Raw genomic sequence first — 18,197 nt, 5'->3', positions numbered from 1 at the left:
AGAAGGAAAGGAAAAAGGAAAGGAAAAATAAAGGGAGAAGGAAAGGGAAAGGGAGAAGGAAAGGAAAGGGAGAAGGAAAGGAAAAAGGAAAGGAAAAAGGAAAGGAAAAATAAAGGGAGAAGGAAAGGGAAAGGGAGAAGGAAAGGAAAGGAAGAAGGAAAGAAAAAATAAAGGGAGAAGGAAAGGAAAAGGGAGAAAGAAAGGAAAGGGAGAAGGCAAGGAAAAGAAAAAGAAAGGGAGAAGGAGAAGAAAAGGAAAGGAAAAAGGAAAGGAAATGGAAAGGGAGAAGGAAAGAAAAAGGGAGAAGGAAGGAGAGGTAAGGAGAAGATAGGACAGTAAAAGCAAAATAAGGGCAAAGGAAAGGATAAGAAAGAGAAAATGAAGTGGAAAATGGAAGGAAAAATACAGAAAGTAACGAGAAAAAGGAAGAAAAAAAAGAAAGGTAAACAAGGAAATGAAAAGGCAAAGGATTGGGAAAAAGGAAAGGAAACTAAAAAGAGAAAAAAGGAAAGAGAGGTTAAAAGGGAAAAGGGGAAAGGAAAGCAAAGGAAAGGAACAGGGAAAAAATAAAAAAATAAAAGGGAAAGGAAAGTAAGGGCAAAGGAAAGGTGGGAAAGGGTAGGAAAGGGAGACAATTTAATGAAAGCATTGAGAAAATAAATAATAATAAAAAAAACAAGTAAACAAGGAAAGGAATGGAAAAAGGAAAACAGAGAAAATGTGAAAGTAAGGAAAATGATTAGGTAGAGGAGTGGGGGAAAAAAAGAAAAGAAAAAGGAAAGGAACAGGGAAAAGACAAGGTAAAGGAAAGAAAAGGAAAAGGAAAGCAAAGGGAAATGGAAAAGGAAAATAAAATAAATGATACCCTCAGTGAATTAATAAGTACCCAAAAGAAAACCAGACTCATATCCTAATGAGATAACTCCTCTGATAGAATATGGAATTTCACATCAACTATGAAACAATATATATTCAGTAATTATTCTGGCCTTTGATAAGGTTAGAGATCAAGGCCCAGCAGCTGGCTCATGCCGTTACCTGCTGAGCCACCATTCGGAATGACACCTGCCTTGCACTATAGAAAACATCTTGGTGTTCACACAGTATATCTGCTATGTGCAAATGAGATTGTGCAAAAAATTACACATTCTTATGAATGTGTTTTCATAAATGCCATAAAGTGTCATGTAGCTATAGTATACATTTTATGTAGAAAAGAAAAAAACGCATATTAGACTATTCACTGCCTTTGCATGACAAAGAGTACTGAAATAAAAACTAGAAGTACATCACTAGCTTCCAATGAAATTAGTGTGGATACCATTGCTTCTACAGGCAAACCCAAGTGCACATCGTTAAAGCCCACACACGACCATTTTTTACAACCCGAAAAACGACAACGTTAAATAAAGCATGTTCGAATTTGTTTTTGCCCATTCTTTAGAACCTGAAAAATGCTCTGAAGCCCACACACGATCATTTTTAATGACATTAAAAAAAAAAACGTCATTTTTTAAAACCCAAAATAGCTGTTAACAATCATTTTATCACAGGCAATACAATGAACCACTCTTACCATCTGATAAGGTCATGATTGCGTGTTCTTCTGTTGAGACTCCGGGGCCATAACGATTGTAGGCCAAAACTCTTATACTGTATTCCATAAACTTCCGAAGGCCTTCAAGTCTGTACGAAAGTCCATCAACTTCGATGTTCTGGGAAAAGAAAAAAGAAGAGCAGTTAGTGCCCAAAGTCCTATGTTAACTGTTGACAACCTATAAACTACTTTCCAATATAGACCAAAGGGAGCACTAGGTAGGCATTGCCAGCTAAGGTATGAATATGGGGTGCTATTAGCTCTAAACGCAGCTAGAAATGTGTGCCCCATCTATCGCTACATCGATATGACCTGCAAAACCAAAGACAAAAACTGTTCTGTCCTACAGCGACCATCCCTTTTCTAAAACCATTTTCTGTGTACAGAACACAAGAATAAGGACTTTAAGGGATGATTTTACCCAAAGCAGCCAAAGAAAAACATGGACAAATAGACCCATGGGCATATAGGCTAAAGAATATGTTACCCCAACATTTCATATTTCTAATATGTGCCCATTGTACCACATACTCTTGTTAAAAAGTCTCCTGTTCTCTTTGTATTGCTTCCTTTTGTGTGAAATATGTGGTGATTTCTCCAGTCCCCCTTCTTTCCTATTTCAAACAGACTACACTAGGCACAGAAGTACCCCAGCGTGGTCAGTTTTCTGCCTGTCATTCAATGGCCAATACTTCTGTTGATATGCCCCCTGCACAGCAATTCACTGGGAAGATTAGTGTACTGCTGTTTCTCTACCAGTGATAAGTCACGGGAACAGAAAGTGAGGGAAAATCTCTCTAAAATCTTTATTTGGGATAGGGACAACAACCGTATTTCTGTACAGTGTTAAAGTCTGTAGGGTTATAACCCACCTAAGGTTAAATTGCTGTCTGTATTTTCTTGACACATGTTCCCCTAATTGTCCTGGTGTCGCTGGTTTACCTGCATGGTCAAAGAACAGGTTCACTTTATCCCCTTGGAGCTAGTGCCTCCCGCCCCCTTAAGGGGCGTAGAATGCCAGGAGGCGGGTAGGTTTATGATGATGTGACCGATTGACTGTTACGGTGGTCACATGATCGGAAAACTCCCCATTGCAAGCAGCGATGGGGAGCTTTCTGTTAGCCGCTGGTAACTGTGAGAGCACGCACAGCTGAATTTGCACTAATGCACGTAAATATGTGGCCACTCAGCGCCAAGGCCCACCCGTCGTCCAAGGAATATTTGCACGCAGCCAGTGCCAAGAGGTTAAAGATGCTCATTTTGTCAATGCTACCTAGTGTGCAGGAAAGGAGATTAAAAATTGTTGACTCCATTGGTTGAACCCTTCCAGCAAACAATGGGTGGAAAAATAAACAGTAAAAATGTGTTCAATGTTTGCTATATGGCCGTGCAGTCTATGGTGGTGTTAGATAATTCTATCACATTGCTAAGCAAAACGTAAAAAATTCATCTCACTGCAAAAAAGATTATATAAGAAATCTTTGGTCTTCAACTCATTAGAGTATTCAGGTGTGGTGCCCCTGAGGTCACGGCTTTCAGAAGTAATTGTAATGTGCGATAAGTCATATTCTGTCTATGGTAATAGTGACAATGATCTGGGCTGGTGTTGGGACTGTCACCGATCCCTCGTGGGTGATCACTGCATAGTAAGACTCAATATTTAATGACATAACGGATCATTTTGGTTTCAGGATTATTAAATTCATTTACGCTTCACAGCAATTATGAGATCGCCAGCCCTAATAGGACCCGCTACTTTCCACACTTTCATCTCTCTCTTGACTCCGACTTGATATTAAACGACTTTGATTTATGACTGTGCAGATGAAAGTTAAGATACTTTAAGATGACTTAAGCAGAATATCAATGAGACTTTTTAAACTAAAGGAAGAAAGGGCTCTCTGATTCACATTATATAATAGTTCTAATGCTGGGGTGTTAAAAATCTCTAAATCTCTAAGATATCTGGAAATGGCATAGCCATACAAGGGGCACGATTCTGACCTTACACAGGAAAAAGAAAAAATATTTGACTGCAACAGTAATAGGCATCTCCAGTCAACATGTTTTGGTTTTGGATAGAATAGGAAAGGTCAGATCTGCTGTGAGGTTTTTTATAGACATGTGCATTCGTTTTCATTCGAATGCATTTTCGTCCGAATTTCAGGTATTTTCGTTATCGTTTTAACAAACGATAACGAAAGCACAGAAAACGAAAACCGAAAGATCCGACATAAACAAATGCTTTATTTTCGTTTTCGTTGCGGTCAAATGTGCCTAACTCTATTAGTCCAATATTATTCTACATAAAGAGAAAAGATTCGACGTAGAGAGAAAAGATTCAACATTATAGAGACATGAAGAAAAGTCGACATTGAGAGAAAAGATTCGACATAGAGAGACATGACGATTAAAAAAAGAGAGACATGAAGATTCGACATAGAGAGACATGAAGATTCGACATAGAGAGACATAAAGATTCGACATAGAGAGACATGAAGATTCGACATAGAGAGACATGAAGATTCGACATAGAGAGACATGAAGAGTCAATTTTTTTTTTTTTTAAGATTCTCTCGAATCTTCTTTTTTTTTTTTCTTAGAGCACTCGACATACACCATAAGCCTTCAATGACAGATTCACCCTTAATTGTGCCTAACCTTAACTCTATTAGTCCAATATTATTCTACATAAAGAGAAAAGATTCGACATAGAGAGAAAAGAATCGACATAGAGAGAAAAGATTCAACATTATAGAGACATGAAGAAGAGTAGACATAGAGAGAAAAGATTTGACATAGAGAGAAAAGATTCAACATAGAGAGACATGAAGATTCGACATAGAGAGACATGAAGAGTCAGTTTATTTTTTTATTTTTTTAAAGATTCTGTCAAATCTTTTTTTTTTCTTCTTCTTCTTCTTCTTCTTCTTAGAACATTCGACAGACACCATAAGCCTTCAATGACAGATTCAACCTTAATTTGGATTTTCAGACGAAGGCTCCATCGGACATTTGCTGTCGGAATTTCCGACAACAAAAATTTCAGAGCTGGTTCTCAAATTTTCCGACAACAAAACTTGTTGTCGTAAATTCCAATCATTTGTACACAATTTCGACGCACAAAATTCCACGCATGCTCGCATTCTTGACGTTCAGAATTTCCGACAACATTTGTGTGACCGTGTGTATGCAAGACAAGTTTGAGCCAACATCCATCGGAAAAAAAATCCACGGTTTTGTTGTCGGAATGTCCAATCATCTGTACGCGGCATAACTTTTAATAAGGACACTTAACTGTCTAGGGAGCCCGCAATGTCGGCCCCCCCAAGGCCGATCCATCCATTGGATCGGGTGCCGGCGCCACCATTCTAAATAAGGTAAACCCGCAGTGGAGCCGTGCCGCTTCACTGCCCGTTTCCTGTCGCGCGGCGCTTTGTGAATGGCTTGTCTTCTTGGACGCACACAGTTCCAAGAAGACACTGGTGATGGAGGAAGTGACCTAGGAGCTCCGCGGTATAGGAAGTGGCAGATTAGGACAACTGCATAGCAACAGGGCGTTTCTGGTAAGTAAAAAAATATGTTTTTTCAAATGTTTTTTTATATGTTTCCATGAGTGTTTTAATGAAAAAAGAAATCAGGGTGGAACTCCACTTTAAGCTGAAATATAATAAATGTTTGCTTTTGGGTTTAATACTGATTTATTTATCACCCTTCCAAATACAAAAAAAAAAATCTGGTCCGAAAAAAAATAAAAACAACCCTCTTCGCCATATTTGCCTTATATTCAGGTGTATTATGACTTTGCCGTCACAGGTGCAATTTAATAAAATAAAATAAAAATAGCTCATCCAACATTTGCTCGACTCTTCCGGCTTTCTGTCTCTCAGTAAAAATTGTCCTCAGACATTTATCCATCATCAGAGAATGTATCCATTAGCTCATGTTCTCCCTCATTTCTTTCATAATGTTCACAAGCATTTTAAAAGCAAACCGCGCACTGTGTAAGTCCATCTTCAGCTGATCGCTGTTTTATGTCCTTCCGGAGATGTGACCTCCACATCAGAACGGAATTACTTTAGGCTCAGCCTGGCTAATGATCTACAAAGATCTTCAAACTCCAGCTAATTGCTAATAGGGCGATGCTTGTCTTTCCTAATATTGTACAGGGATTCAATGGCTTGTTACACATCTCTACCTACTGTTTAACATCATTATCAGATATCATTTAATTGTGCCTGTCAAAATACTTTAGCTGTTAATTATTAAAAAAAAAAAAACAACAAGCAAAACATTCAAAGAGTAAGGCCATGTTTGAAAGCCCTTTCCATTCAAAAGGCCAATGTCACCAACTTGAAGTCAAGGCATTTGGCTCCCAGCCGCTTTATCCCGAACATGCTTATTCATAGTTGCCGATCACAGAAAATGGCATAGGAAGGTCCATTGATATCAGGAAAGAAGCCCTAAGCGATCAGTTGCCCTCACAGGTTGTTGAAATTTCATAAACCATTTTGTAGAACACAGCAGTACTTTAATGACTACTAATGAGTAGACATGTGCACACTGAAATATTTTGTTTCGTAATTTCGTTTTCGTCCGAAAAATAAATGTATTTAGTTACTCCCGAAATTCATTTTTATTTATTTTGTTTTTCGTTAAAAAAATGCATTAGTCCGAAAATCCAAATGAATTAAGGTCGAATCTGTCATTGAAGGCTTATGGTGTCTGTCGAATGTTCTAAGAAAAAAAAAAAAAAAAAAGATTCGACAGAATCTTTAAAAAAAATAAAAAAAGATTTGACGGAGCAACGAAACTGTCTCTAGGTCAAATCTTTATGTCTCTCTATGTCGAATCTTCATGTCTCTCTATGTCGAATCTTCATGTCTCTCTATGTCGAATCTTCATGTCTCTCTATGTCGAATCTTTTCTCTCTATTTTGAATCTTTTCTCTCTAAGTCAAATCTTTTCTCTCTATGTCAAATCTTCTTCATGTCTCTATAATGTCGAATCTTTTCTCTTTATGTAGAATAATATTGGACTAATAGAGTTAAGGTTAGGCACATTCGACTGCAACAAAAACGAAAATAAAGCATTTGTTTATGTCGGATCTTTCAGTTTTTGTTTTCTGTGCTATCGTTATCTACTAATGAGTGTTACAATGAATTACAGAAGAGAAGTATGGGGGGGGGCAATTTCAGAAATACAAACTGAGTAAACAGTGTGGCCTGGCAGTGGGGGGAAACAGAATTCTGGGTTGTAGCAATAGAACAATCATCAGCAAGAGGAAGGAGGTTCTGGTTTAACTGTTTAGAGCAGCCATTCTCAACCAACGTTCGAATTGGGTTCCTAGAGTTGTGGTTGATTTAACCTCTAATTTTAATGGTGCCTGAACAGTTCTAGGACCAACACCACTTGACAAAGCCAGAAGCATTAGTTATCTTTTTAGATGTTTGTAAGGGTAACATTCTGACCACTACTGTAATGCCACATACACACGATCGGAAATTCAGACAAAAAAAAAGTGGATTTTTGTTTTCCGACTGAACTTTGGCTCAAACTTGTCTTGCATACACACGGTCACACCAAATTCCGACCATCAAGAACGCGGTGACGTACAACACTACGACGAGTCGAGAAAAATGAAGTTCAATTCTTCCGAGCGTGCGTCAACTTGATTCCAAGCATGCGTAGGATTTTTCTCCGTCGGAATTGCATACATACAATCAGAGTTTTCCACAAGAACTTTTCCCATCAGAAAATTTGAGAACCAGCTCTCAAATTTTTCTTGGTGGAAAGTGTGCAAGAAAACACAAATACACAGGCTTATAAGAGGTGAGGGGGCAGTTTTTCACTAGGGTAGACCTATATCTAAGGTCCAAGACCTAATTTACTAGAAAGCTGATTTTCTGCAAGTGGACATAAAATGGCAGATGCAGGCTGAGGTATGTTATATAGCTTGTTAACATGCATTATGTTGAGATAGCCAATATATTTCTGTGCATCACCAGACCAATAGCATTTTCAATGCACAGAGGGTTTGCATCAAAGCTTTGTGGTGTGCTAACATTCCTGTGCGTTGTGGTGCAGTGACTGTGTGTAGGGGTGCCATTCAAAAAATGACACTATCCCAGTGCACAGATGTAAGCAGAGCCAAAAGGGTTAAACGACACTGCATACCCGTTTCTTTCTTAAGCATGCAATCTGCTTTTTAATGTTTAGGCTCCGGCATTTAAAAGATAAAAAAAAAAAAGCCTCACAGAGTTTCTTGACGCTGGAATTTAAATTGCTGAAGGCTCACCTGTTCTCTTCCTGATATGGTTTCTGTACAGAGGACTCTGTAGCCTTGTACGGGGCCATTTGCATAGGCCGGGGGTTCCCAGGTTATCAGCATCGATGTAGGAGCCGTAGAGACCACCTGAAGATTTTCTACTGGTCCTGGGACTTGTACTGGAAAGAATAAAAATTAAAGAAAAAAAATTAACTTTACAGTTTTCTTTATGGAAATTGCTCCATGTTTTTTTTTTTATTATTATTCAGTAGATTCCAGTTAGATTAAGGGAAAATAGTAAACTTTATTTTAGAAACTAACATATTTAGTTATATTAACAGTCTCCAGCCAAACCTATAAGGCTGCATTCACACCTGAGCTTCGGTCGTTCGCGCGTATTCATGCTTATTTGAGCGTTTGCATACAGCGTCGTCCGACGTTTTTGTACTTCGACGTTTTTTATTTTAGCCAATAGGAAAAATGATCATCTTTTCATCACTTGTTGCTATGTTGGTAGATTTTTTTAATCTTCTGCCTGGGTGAAATGTTCTATTGATTAAAGCGACGAAACGCCCATAGCAAACGCTTGTTGTCGCGCAAGTTTCTTGAATCGAGCGTTTCCATTACTTTCTATGGGAAATGGAAACGCTCAAAAACAACCAAACCGCCTGACAAAAAATACGCGCTACGCGCGACAAAAAAGGGTCCGGAACTTGTTTGAGCTTCAGGCGTCAGGCGTATTGGCGTGCAGATGTTAACCATCTCCATAGGGAATAATGTATATTTTCTCCTCTAGTGTATTTGAGCGTCGCGCTTCAGGCGACAAAACACTCAGGTGTGAATGCAGCCTAAAAGTGTATAAATACAAAAATGCACATAAACATAGTAATATGAAAAAATTAAATAAAAAAAATAACTACACAAGTCACTCAAGAAGATACGGGGCCACTCAATGAAGTTAGATGAGGAGCATCTCAACCTTAAAGGGGTTGTAAAGGTACAATTTTTTCCTAAATAGCTTCCTTTACCTTAGTGCAGTCCTCCTTCACTTACCTCATCCTTCCATTTTGCTTTTAAATGTCCTTATTTCTTCTGAGAAATCCTCACTTCCTGTTCTTCTGTCTGTAACTCCACACAGTAATGCAAGGCTTTCTCCCTGGTGTGGAGTGTCCTGCTCACCCCCTCCCCTTGGACTACAGGAGAGTCAGGACGCTCTCTACGTTGAAGACAGAGAAAGGAGCTGTGTGTTAGTGGGCGTCTTGACTCTCCTGTAGTCCAGGGGAGGGGGCGAGCATGACACCCCACACCAGGGAGAAAGCCTTACATTACTGTGTGGAGTTACAGACAGAAGAACAGGAAGTGAGGATTTCTCAGAAGAAATAAGGACATTTAAAAGCAAAATGGAAGGATGAGGTAAGTGAAGGAGGACTGCACTAAGGTAAAGGAAGCTATTTATGAAAAAAAATGTACCTTTACAACCCTTTTAAATGAAGTGGAGGTTTTTTTTATTATTAGAGCAGAAAGAATGTGGAACTCGTTTCCACAATTGGTTTTAGCAGGAAGTGTCAATAATTTAAAACATTTTAGATGGGCATCTTACTGAACACAATATACAGGGATATGGGTTGCGGTGCGGAAACACACACACACACAGGTTGAACTAGATAGACTGGAGTCTCTATTCAAACCTACCAACTATGAAACTACACATGTACTTCTATTATGTTATTTTTTATTTATCTGAGGCCCCGTACACACGAGGAGACATGTCCGATGAAAACGGTCCGCGGACATATCTCCTGGGAGCTTTTGGTCTGATGTGTGTACACACCATCAGACCAAAATCCCCGCGGACAGAGAACGCTGTGACGTAGAAGACACTGACGTTCTCAAACACGGAAGTGCAATGCTTCCACGCATGCGTCGAATCAATTCGACGCATGCGCGGGATTTCGGGACGCTGGTTACACGTCATAACCAGCGGACATGTCCGATTAGGTGTACTAACCATCGGACATGTCCGACTGACATGTTTCCAGCGGACAAGTTTCTTAGCTTGCTAAGAAACTTTTGTCCGCTGGAAACCTGTCTGCTAGGCCGTACACACGGTCGGACATGTCCGCGGAAACTGGTGTGTACAAGGCCTAAGAGTGACAAATAGCATGCATTATTTTCATCTACAAGTATTGAAAGATATAATTTTCTGAAATTTTAAAGCACAAAAGACCACTGCGGTGGATAAAAATGTTTTGGAAAAGAGCTGTAATTTTGATCCAATAAAAGTCTCAGTTTGAGCAGCTAAATAAATTCTTATAGTTTGTCTTTCGTAGAAATCAGCTGCATCCTGAGTAGAAAAGCCTGACCCCTGCCAGCATGCTGTAGAGAAGGACCCTTACTCTGTGTGTGGAAGTAGTGGTCTCACTGCAGAGGTCCAATATGCACCTGCAGAGTCAGAATTAGAGCTTTCCAATCAGCAGGTAACATGAACATTGTTGATTGCAGAACTATAGGAAACAGGCTGTTCTACTCAAGCAGTGGTTTTCTTAAAGAAAACAAGCTGTAAGACTTTGCACACTTTTTGTTTTTATGCACCTGGAATGATTTTAGCGTATTTAAATTAGAAGTTTGTTGGGATTAAAGCCAAACTCCAGCCAGTATGTTTTGTTTCGCCATGCAAAAAGTGAGATAATGGTTAAAACCTCTTTCAGAATTGTATTGCTGCCTGTGTCCCCACTGGGAAGATTGCGAAGGCCCAGAGGTGAGAAGAAATTGGAAATCACTTTAACAGGGATACACAACAACAACATTTTTTTTCTTTTTTCTTTTTTGCAATGAATGGGAAGAACAGACAATGAAGGTTGATCTTGAAAACAGTGAGATAAACTGATAGAAGTCCTGATCTTTCTCCATTCTAGCTAAAAACAAAAAGAGAAAGTTTGGGCTGGAGTTGTGCTTTAACCACTTAAGACCCGGAACTTTAGGCAGGTAAAGGACCTGGCCAGTTTTTTGCGATTTGGCACTGCGTCGCTTTAACTAGGTTTTTTTGTGACTGTGACATTATGGCGGACACATCGGACAATTTTGACACATTTTTGGGACCACTGTCATTTTCACAGATAACAATGCATTAAAAATGCATTGTTTACTGTGAAAATGACAATTGCAGTTTGGTAGTTAACCACTAGGGGGCACTGAAGGGGTTAAGTGTGACCTCATCTGTGTTTCTAACTGTAGGGGGCGGGGCTGGACGTGTGACGTCATTGATCGTGTTTCCCTATATCAGGGAACACACGATCGATGACAGCGCCACAGTGAAGAACGGGGAAGCTGTGTTTACACACAGCTCTCCCCGTTCTTCAGCTCAGGGGACTGATTGCGGGACTCCAGCGGCGATCGGGTCCGCGGGTCCCGCGGCCACGGTCACGGAGCTTCGCACACCCGCGACCCATGGCTGGGCAGTTAAAGAGGACGTACAGGTACGTGCTTGTGCCCAGCCGTGCCATTCTGCCAACGTATATCTGCAGGAGGCGGTCCTTAAGTGGTTAATGTATGTTATTATTATTATACATGATTTATATAGCGCCGACAGTTTACTCAGCGCATTACAGTGTATAGAGGGGACAACACAATTACAGCACAGTTCAATACAAAAGGTACAGGAGGGCCCTGCTTGTAGAGCTTACATTCTAAAGGGAGATGGTGGTGGTACAAAAGGTAATAGCTGCAGAGAATGATTTGATGGGGGTGGCTCAGGGACAGTTGTTAGGTGGGTGTGGAATAGGCTTCCCTGAATAAAAGAGTTTTCAGGGATCTCCTAAAGGTGGGCAGGGTAGGGGCTGAGGTCAATGAAAAGAACAGTGCCCCATTGATGATGTAGAGGGAATGATGCTCCATCATTGGTGTTAGTTGGTGGAATAGTGCCCCAAGGGTCAGATAAAGGCAAGCAAAGGGCCACAGCTGGCCCCTGGGCTGCAATTTGGAGACCACTGCACTAGAATAAAATGTATCAAGCCATGTTTAACTGTGTGGCCACTCCAGCTCGCTCAGCTGCAGCATGGCTCCGAAGATATTCCATATTGGTGGTGGCCCACAAACTGAACTGGCTGAAGACTCATGCACAGTTTTTTATGTCAGATTCCTAGCCTTAGATGCCTGACTTCAGATGCCTGGCCATAAGTACCTGGTTTTAAATCCCTGGCCTTATGTGTTTTGCAATGAGACACCTGGTTTTAGATACTGGGGTTTGAATGAAGCCTTAAAGTGGTTGCAAAGGGTTACCTGTAGGTGCTTGAAATATCTCCTAAACCTTCACGGTTTATGAGATATTTTCAATTTCCCCGAACCACAGCTTCTACTGCGCATGCGTCGTCTTGAAATGGCATGCTGTGCCGTTTCAAGCTGGGGTCATGCTGTAACTGGCATTCGTCATGCGACTCCGGCCAGTGACAGAGCCTGAGCTTGCGGCCCCGGAAGGAAGAGGGGTAAAGAATGGACGCTCGCTGCCAGCAAGAAAGACGGGGACATCACGGGCTTCTCCTGCAGGTAAGTGTCACATAATGGGCTACTATGTGATGCATAGTAGCCCATTATGCTTTACCTTTGCAGGGAAACAAAGATGAAGTAAAACCCATCAGGTTTACTTCCTCTTTAAGTGCTCTACTTTGGAAGCCTGGCCTTAGGTGCTGGACCTCAGATGTCTGACCATTGGTGTTGGGCCTTCAGTGCCAGGCCTTAGATACCGGAATTAAAGAGGACGTTCAGCCAAGAAAGCTACCATAATATGATTTAACCTTTTATCTTTAAAACCATACAATATAGTAGGGGGTGTACCATCATCCTAGTTCAATGATATAAATTGAGGGGTCTCAAGGATTCCCCACAAACCCTGAAACTCCAGTGAAAAAATGTGGGCAGGGAGGACTATACCGGTACTTGGTGTATAGGTTCAGAAACCTGAATACTTCATATTGAGTAAATTTAAGAGAATATTTATTTACATATACACATTAGGACAGAAAATAAAATTACATTACATTAAAACATATACAGAAATACAAACTTGACCACAATCAGGTCACCGGATGTGCAATCCCCCATTTTATACAGACGGGGTAGGGTATCGGTGAACAAATTGGTATCATGAGACCAACAGTCTCTAGTCCCAACAGTCTCCTGTCCTAATGTGTATATGTAAATAAATATTCTCTTAAATTTACTCAATATGAAGTATTCAGGTTTCTGAACCTATACACCAAGTACCGGTATAGTCCTCCCTGCCCACATTTTTTCACTGGAGTTTCAGGGTTTGTGGAGAATCCTTGAGACCCCTCAATTTATATCAAGGAAGCTACCATCTTGGCGTCTGTTTAATCTTCAACTGCCATCATGCTGCACATGTGATCAGTTATGACACCAGCCATTGGATGGCTTGACAGTTTGGTTGAGGGCACATGACGGAAATGTAACGGATTTTCGAAACTTCAAAACTTATAAATCGACAGGTTTGCTTCCGCTTTAAGGTGCAATGCCTGGTCATAGATCCTTAGGAGCCTGACAACAAGATGCCCGGTTGCAAATGCCTAGCTATAGGAACCTAGCTTTGGATGCCCATCACATTATCTGGAATCATATTGTCTTGCCGGTTCTCCTGATGCCGTATTGATCCTTGATGCTCAGCCAGCTATAATACACCTCTACTATAAATGGGTGTATCCCCCAGTGGCTAAACTAAGCAGGTAGCAGTCTTCCATCCTAGATTACAACAATTAAATAATACATTTAACCTCATTAAGTCACAATAGCCATTCCAACCCACATATTCTCATTGCCCCCTAGCTTTAATCCTGAAGAATTTGATTAACAGCCTCCAAAAAAAGGCACATTAAAAGGAAAGGACATTTTTACAGTTAATTGGATTTTCTGACAGTAGGAAAAGAAAAACCCAACCTAACAATGCTAAATGAAGGCTGGAAACCTGGAAGATTTATCAGTGAGGAGATGATTTAGCTGCTCATTGTGCTTTATTATAGACCTTGCGTTCATCATTTCAAAGTAATTTCTGCTTTGTTTTCTCTTCTATCCATGTGGATACAGTGTACTGTATTTTGTTGCTTTTATCCCATGATCAAAAACACAATGGTATACAGTTTATTTGATAGAAAATCACATTGTTTTTAACTTTTAACTCTTTTTGAAGCAAAGAAAGAAACAACACAATTAATTGAAGGCGTTATTAATAATTGGGTCCAATTTTCTTACCACAAGTTTTTAATAAAAACAGCAGACTGTATCACATTAATCTAATTTGTCAGCCATTTTTATAAAAGCATAACAAAAATGAATCAGTGATGTTTGGTATAAATATGTTTTTAAAGTCACCTGTTCTTAGCTGCACCTCCATGACTCGAGGACCTCCTTTTGTAAAAACCACATAGGGACCACTACAACCACCAAATCCCATCTACCAAATCCCCTGCTAATTTAAAAATGCCAAAACCTCCTAACAACTTGGCTGCCATAACAAATTACCTCCCCGGTGACCTTAACACAATTCTTATTGGGTGGGCAGGCGGGACAACTTTTCAGCTTAAAAGATCTTTCTAGAATGTCCCTAGTCCTCTTGGAAGCAGCCCCTAAAGCTCCTACCTACCTAAGCTGACCACCTTCTTCTAACGGTAAGGCCGCGTACACGCGGTCGGTTAAACCGATGAGAACAGTCTGATGGACCGTTTTCATCGGTCCAAACCGATCGTGTGTGGGCCCCATCGGTTATTTATCCATAGGTTAAAAAAAAGCAATCTTGTTTTAAATTTAACCGATGGATTCCTAACCGATAGAAAAAAAACTATCATTTGTAGGCACGTCCATCGGTTAAAAATCGACGCATGCTCAGAATCAAATCGACGCATGCTTGGAAGCATTGAACTTCGTTTTTTTCAGCACATCGTTGTGTTTTACGTCACCGCGTTCTGAAACGATCGTTTTTTTATCTGATGGTGTGTAGGTACGACTGACCATCAGTCAGCTTCATCGGTTAACCGATGAAAACGGTCCATCAGACCGGTTTCATCGGATGGACCGATCGTGTGTACAGGGTTTTAGCTTCTCCCATAACTCTTTTCAAGCCCTCCCTAGTCCCTATTTTCTGCCTCTGTCATGCAGTCCTTGAGTTAAAGAGTACCTGAATTCTGGAAGCTGTGCCCAAAAAAGCAGACAGAGGGCAAAGAACTAGTCATCGGTACTGCGTGTGGTCTCCCAGCAGCTGATCATTTCCCCATCGACTTCTCATGCCTTAGGCTCCATGCACACTGAAGCTAGAAAAAGCTATAAAAAAACGCCAGTAGCTTTGCAGGGAGCCTTTCAACGTTATTTAGAGTTTTTTGCAATAGCTTTAATCAGCGTTTTTCAGTGTAGCTTTCTTTTTTTACTTTTTTTTTTTGTTACTTTTTTTAATAGATAAACAAACGCTAAAAAACGCTGGTGCCAGTGTTTTTGAGTGTTTTTTGACGTTTTGCATTTTTTCCCTGCCGAAAAACTGCACTTTGAACGCAAATTTCGGCCGTTCAGAAAAAAGCCAATAAACTCCAAAGCTCATTAACACTAAAAAACGCCCAGGTGTGCATGGGCACATAGGCTAACATAGAGTTCAGTTTATGGGGCAATACGCCAATAAACTGCAGTTTATTAGCTTCAGTGTGCATGGAGCCAAATTCTGCACTGGAGGCAACCATCTTGGTAGAGGCAGGGCTTTACTACCGCATAGTAGAGTATGGCGAACAGTGAGCAGCATAGTAGTGACTTTACCAAGGTCTCATACCTTAGATATCACACTGCTGATGTACAGCTCAAGCCCTGTACACACGGGCCAGAATCTCGTCAGGAAAAAAACGTTGTTTTCCCTAACGAGATTCTTGGCAAGAATCTCTTGCCGCCCGAGTGTACAGGCACCCCTTTCAAAAGAACCACGGTTCTTTTGGAAGGCAAGAATGCCTTGCTGCACTAGAGGCAAGAAGAATGTCCGGAGGGCCACATTCCCAAACGATCCACTTTATTGTACATTTACATAAAATCCAAGGCAGGGTAAAATACAGTGGGGAAAAAGAGATTTTCTCCGTATGGACATTCTTCTTGCTTTTAACATGAGAAGATCTTCTCTATAACATAGCATTCCCTGTAGCGTTCACTTCAACAGTAGGACCCTGTTCAGACCTGGGCTTAGCAGAAACACAGCAAGAAATTAGCGTTTCTGCAAATGCCCGAGAAATGTGTTACGCACTTGTGGTACCATTATTTCTTAATGGTATCCTAAATGCGGGTAGCAGTCACAAATTGTGCTGCATACTTTCCACAAGAAAAAAAAAAACGCTTCCCATGTAAAAAAAAGCAAAAAATGCATGATGCAAAACGAACCTGGCTTAGTGCCTAAATTTGGTACAGGGAGCATATGAATGGTGCCGCTCAAAAACAAAAGAACCAAATACATTACACGGCGGCTTCACTCAAGTGTAAAGTTTACTCCGGAAAAATCCTTTTTTTTTTCAATAAATGTAGGAATAATGTAATAGGGAAAAAAAAGTTAGTTGAAAAAAAAAGTTAGTTAATTAAATACTTGAATATAATATTTTTTTTAGTGTCACTTTAAATTCTTGATTTTTTTTTAAAAATATATTTCATATTATTAAAATATAAAAAAAAATAGAATGTCTACTCGCTTCCACTCCCTAGGTTGTTTCTTTGGTGCAATTTCTTAGTTAGCTACTCCTGTTACACCAGATGCGCTATTATCAGTTAACCATGTTTGTTCTGACTTTAACCATGCTATCAAGGCTGATTCTACACTACTGTTATTTATGTTCTACTCTGTGAAGGCTATGTTATTTGTCTTGGAGCCTTCACTGTTATATTTATATATTTTTTATTTTGAATGAAAATTCTTAGTAAACATAAAATAATAAAGATATATATATATATTAAAAATACGCAACATCAGGTCCTTTTAGGTAAATTTTTAAAAATGATTTAATATGTGCACTTGGAGAAAATATTCTGCAGTTCCTTTTTTTTTTAAATGACTAAATGATTTGTATGGAGAACTAATAAAACAATAGAATTGTTTTACCACCAATTACAGGAAACGTACGATTTTAACTTTAATTGTACACATAAGAGACGGCCCAACCGGATTAAATTTGTAACTGAAATAATAAAAAAATGGGTGTATGCATAAGAATATATTTTTTTTTTCCTGGACATTGAATAATATTGTGAATTTATTTTTTTCCCGTAATTGGAATGGTAAGAACAATGGCCGGGATATTAACCAAATGTTGCTGATATGTAAACCAGATACAGTACGGTAGAAATGATTTATAATTTTACTAAATGTAGCCATGGCTTGCGTATGTCGCTGTAACGTGCGGCCCATTTATCAAGGCCGGTGAAAACTTGGGTGCTATAGCGAGTGATTTATGTAGCTATTAAGATTTGTGTGACTATTGTAGAAAAGAAATGTAATTTATCATGCCGTTGCCCGACACCGGGGTGGAGTCTCTGCAGACTATACAGGACTTATAACCCCCACAATCCACAATTTCCTAGATGGGGTAAGAACATTTCCACAGGCGAAAACACAACCGGTAGAGGAAAATAAAAACAGTTAAAATAAATAGAAGGCCAAAGGATTTTATGAATATATGTGACAGCAGCAGAGCAGTCCGTGGTAAATAATTGGTTTATGTGATTTACTAGATAGACTATAGCATGAAGAATAGTTTAAAGCGAAAGTTAATGTGGTTTCAGTGAGCCTGGAATTTGATAAATTGTTGTAATATTTACATTTAAAACAGAACTCAAGTAAAAAAATAAATAAAAAAAAATAGTACCTCAATAAAGGATTAAAAAGAAAACCTTAAAGGGGTTGTAAAGGTAGAACTTTTTTTCCTAAATAGCTTCCTTTACCTTAGTACAGTCCTCCGTCACTTACCTCATCCTTCCATTTTGCTTTTAAATGTCCTTATTTCTTCTGAGAAATCCTCACTTCCTGTTCTTCTGTCTGTAACTCCACACAGTAATGCAAGGCTTTCTCCCTGATGTGGAGTGTCGTGCTCGCCCCCTCCCTTGGACTACAGGAGAGTCAGGACGCCCACTAACACACAGCTCCTTTCTCTATCTGCAACGTAGAGAGCGTCCTGACTCTCCTGTAGTCCAATGGAGGGGGAGAGCACGACACTCCACACCAGGGAGAAAGCCTTGCATTACTGTGTGGAGTTACAGACAGAAGAACAGGAAGTGAGGATTTCTCAGAAGAAATAAGGACATTTAAAAGCAAAATGG

General features: G+C 39.8%; 1 protein-coding gene across 1 annotated transcript in view; it reads right to left on the bottom strand.

Moving 5' to 3' along the window:
* The window catches only part of DCC (DCC netrin 1 receptor), an 833,538-nt gene that overhangs the window by 179,666 nt on the left and 635,675 nt on the right, over nt 1–18,197 (bottom strand). Inside the window, exons 10-11 of the mRNA XM_040337108.1 lie at nt 7,896–8,044; nt 1,577–1,715 (exon numbers count right to left, since the gene is read on the bottom strand). Of these exons, the coding sequence (XP_040193042.1) occupies nt 1,577–1,715; nt 7,896–8,044 (288 nt within the window). The remainder of the gene's footprint in view (nt 1–1,576; nt 1,716–7,895; nt 8,045–18,197) is intronic.

The sequence above is a fragment of the Rana temporaria genome, chromosome 1, assembly GCF_905171775.1.
Source record: "Rana temporaria chromosome 1, aRanTem1.1, whole genome shotgun sequence".
In the NCBI taxonomy this organism is placed as follows: domain Eukaryota; kingdom Metazoa; phylum Chordata; class Amphibia; order Anura; family Ranidae; genus Rana; species Rana temporaria.
The sequence above is the reverse complement of the archived record's forward strand: the minus strand, read 5'-3'. Positions and strand labels throughout refer to the sequence as shown.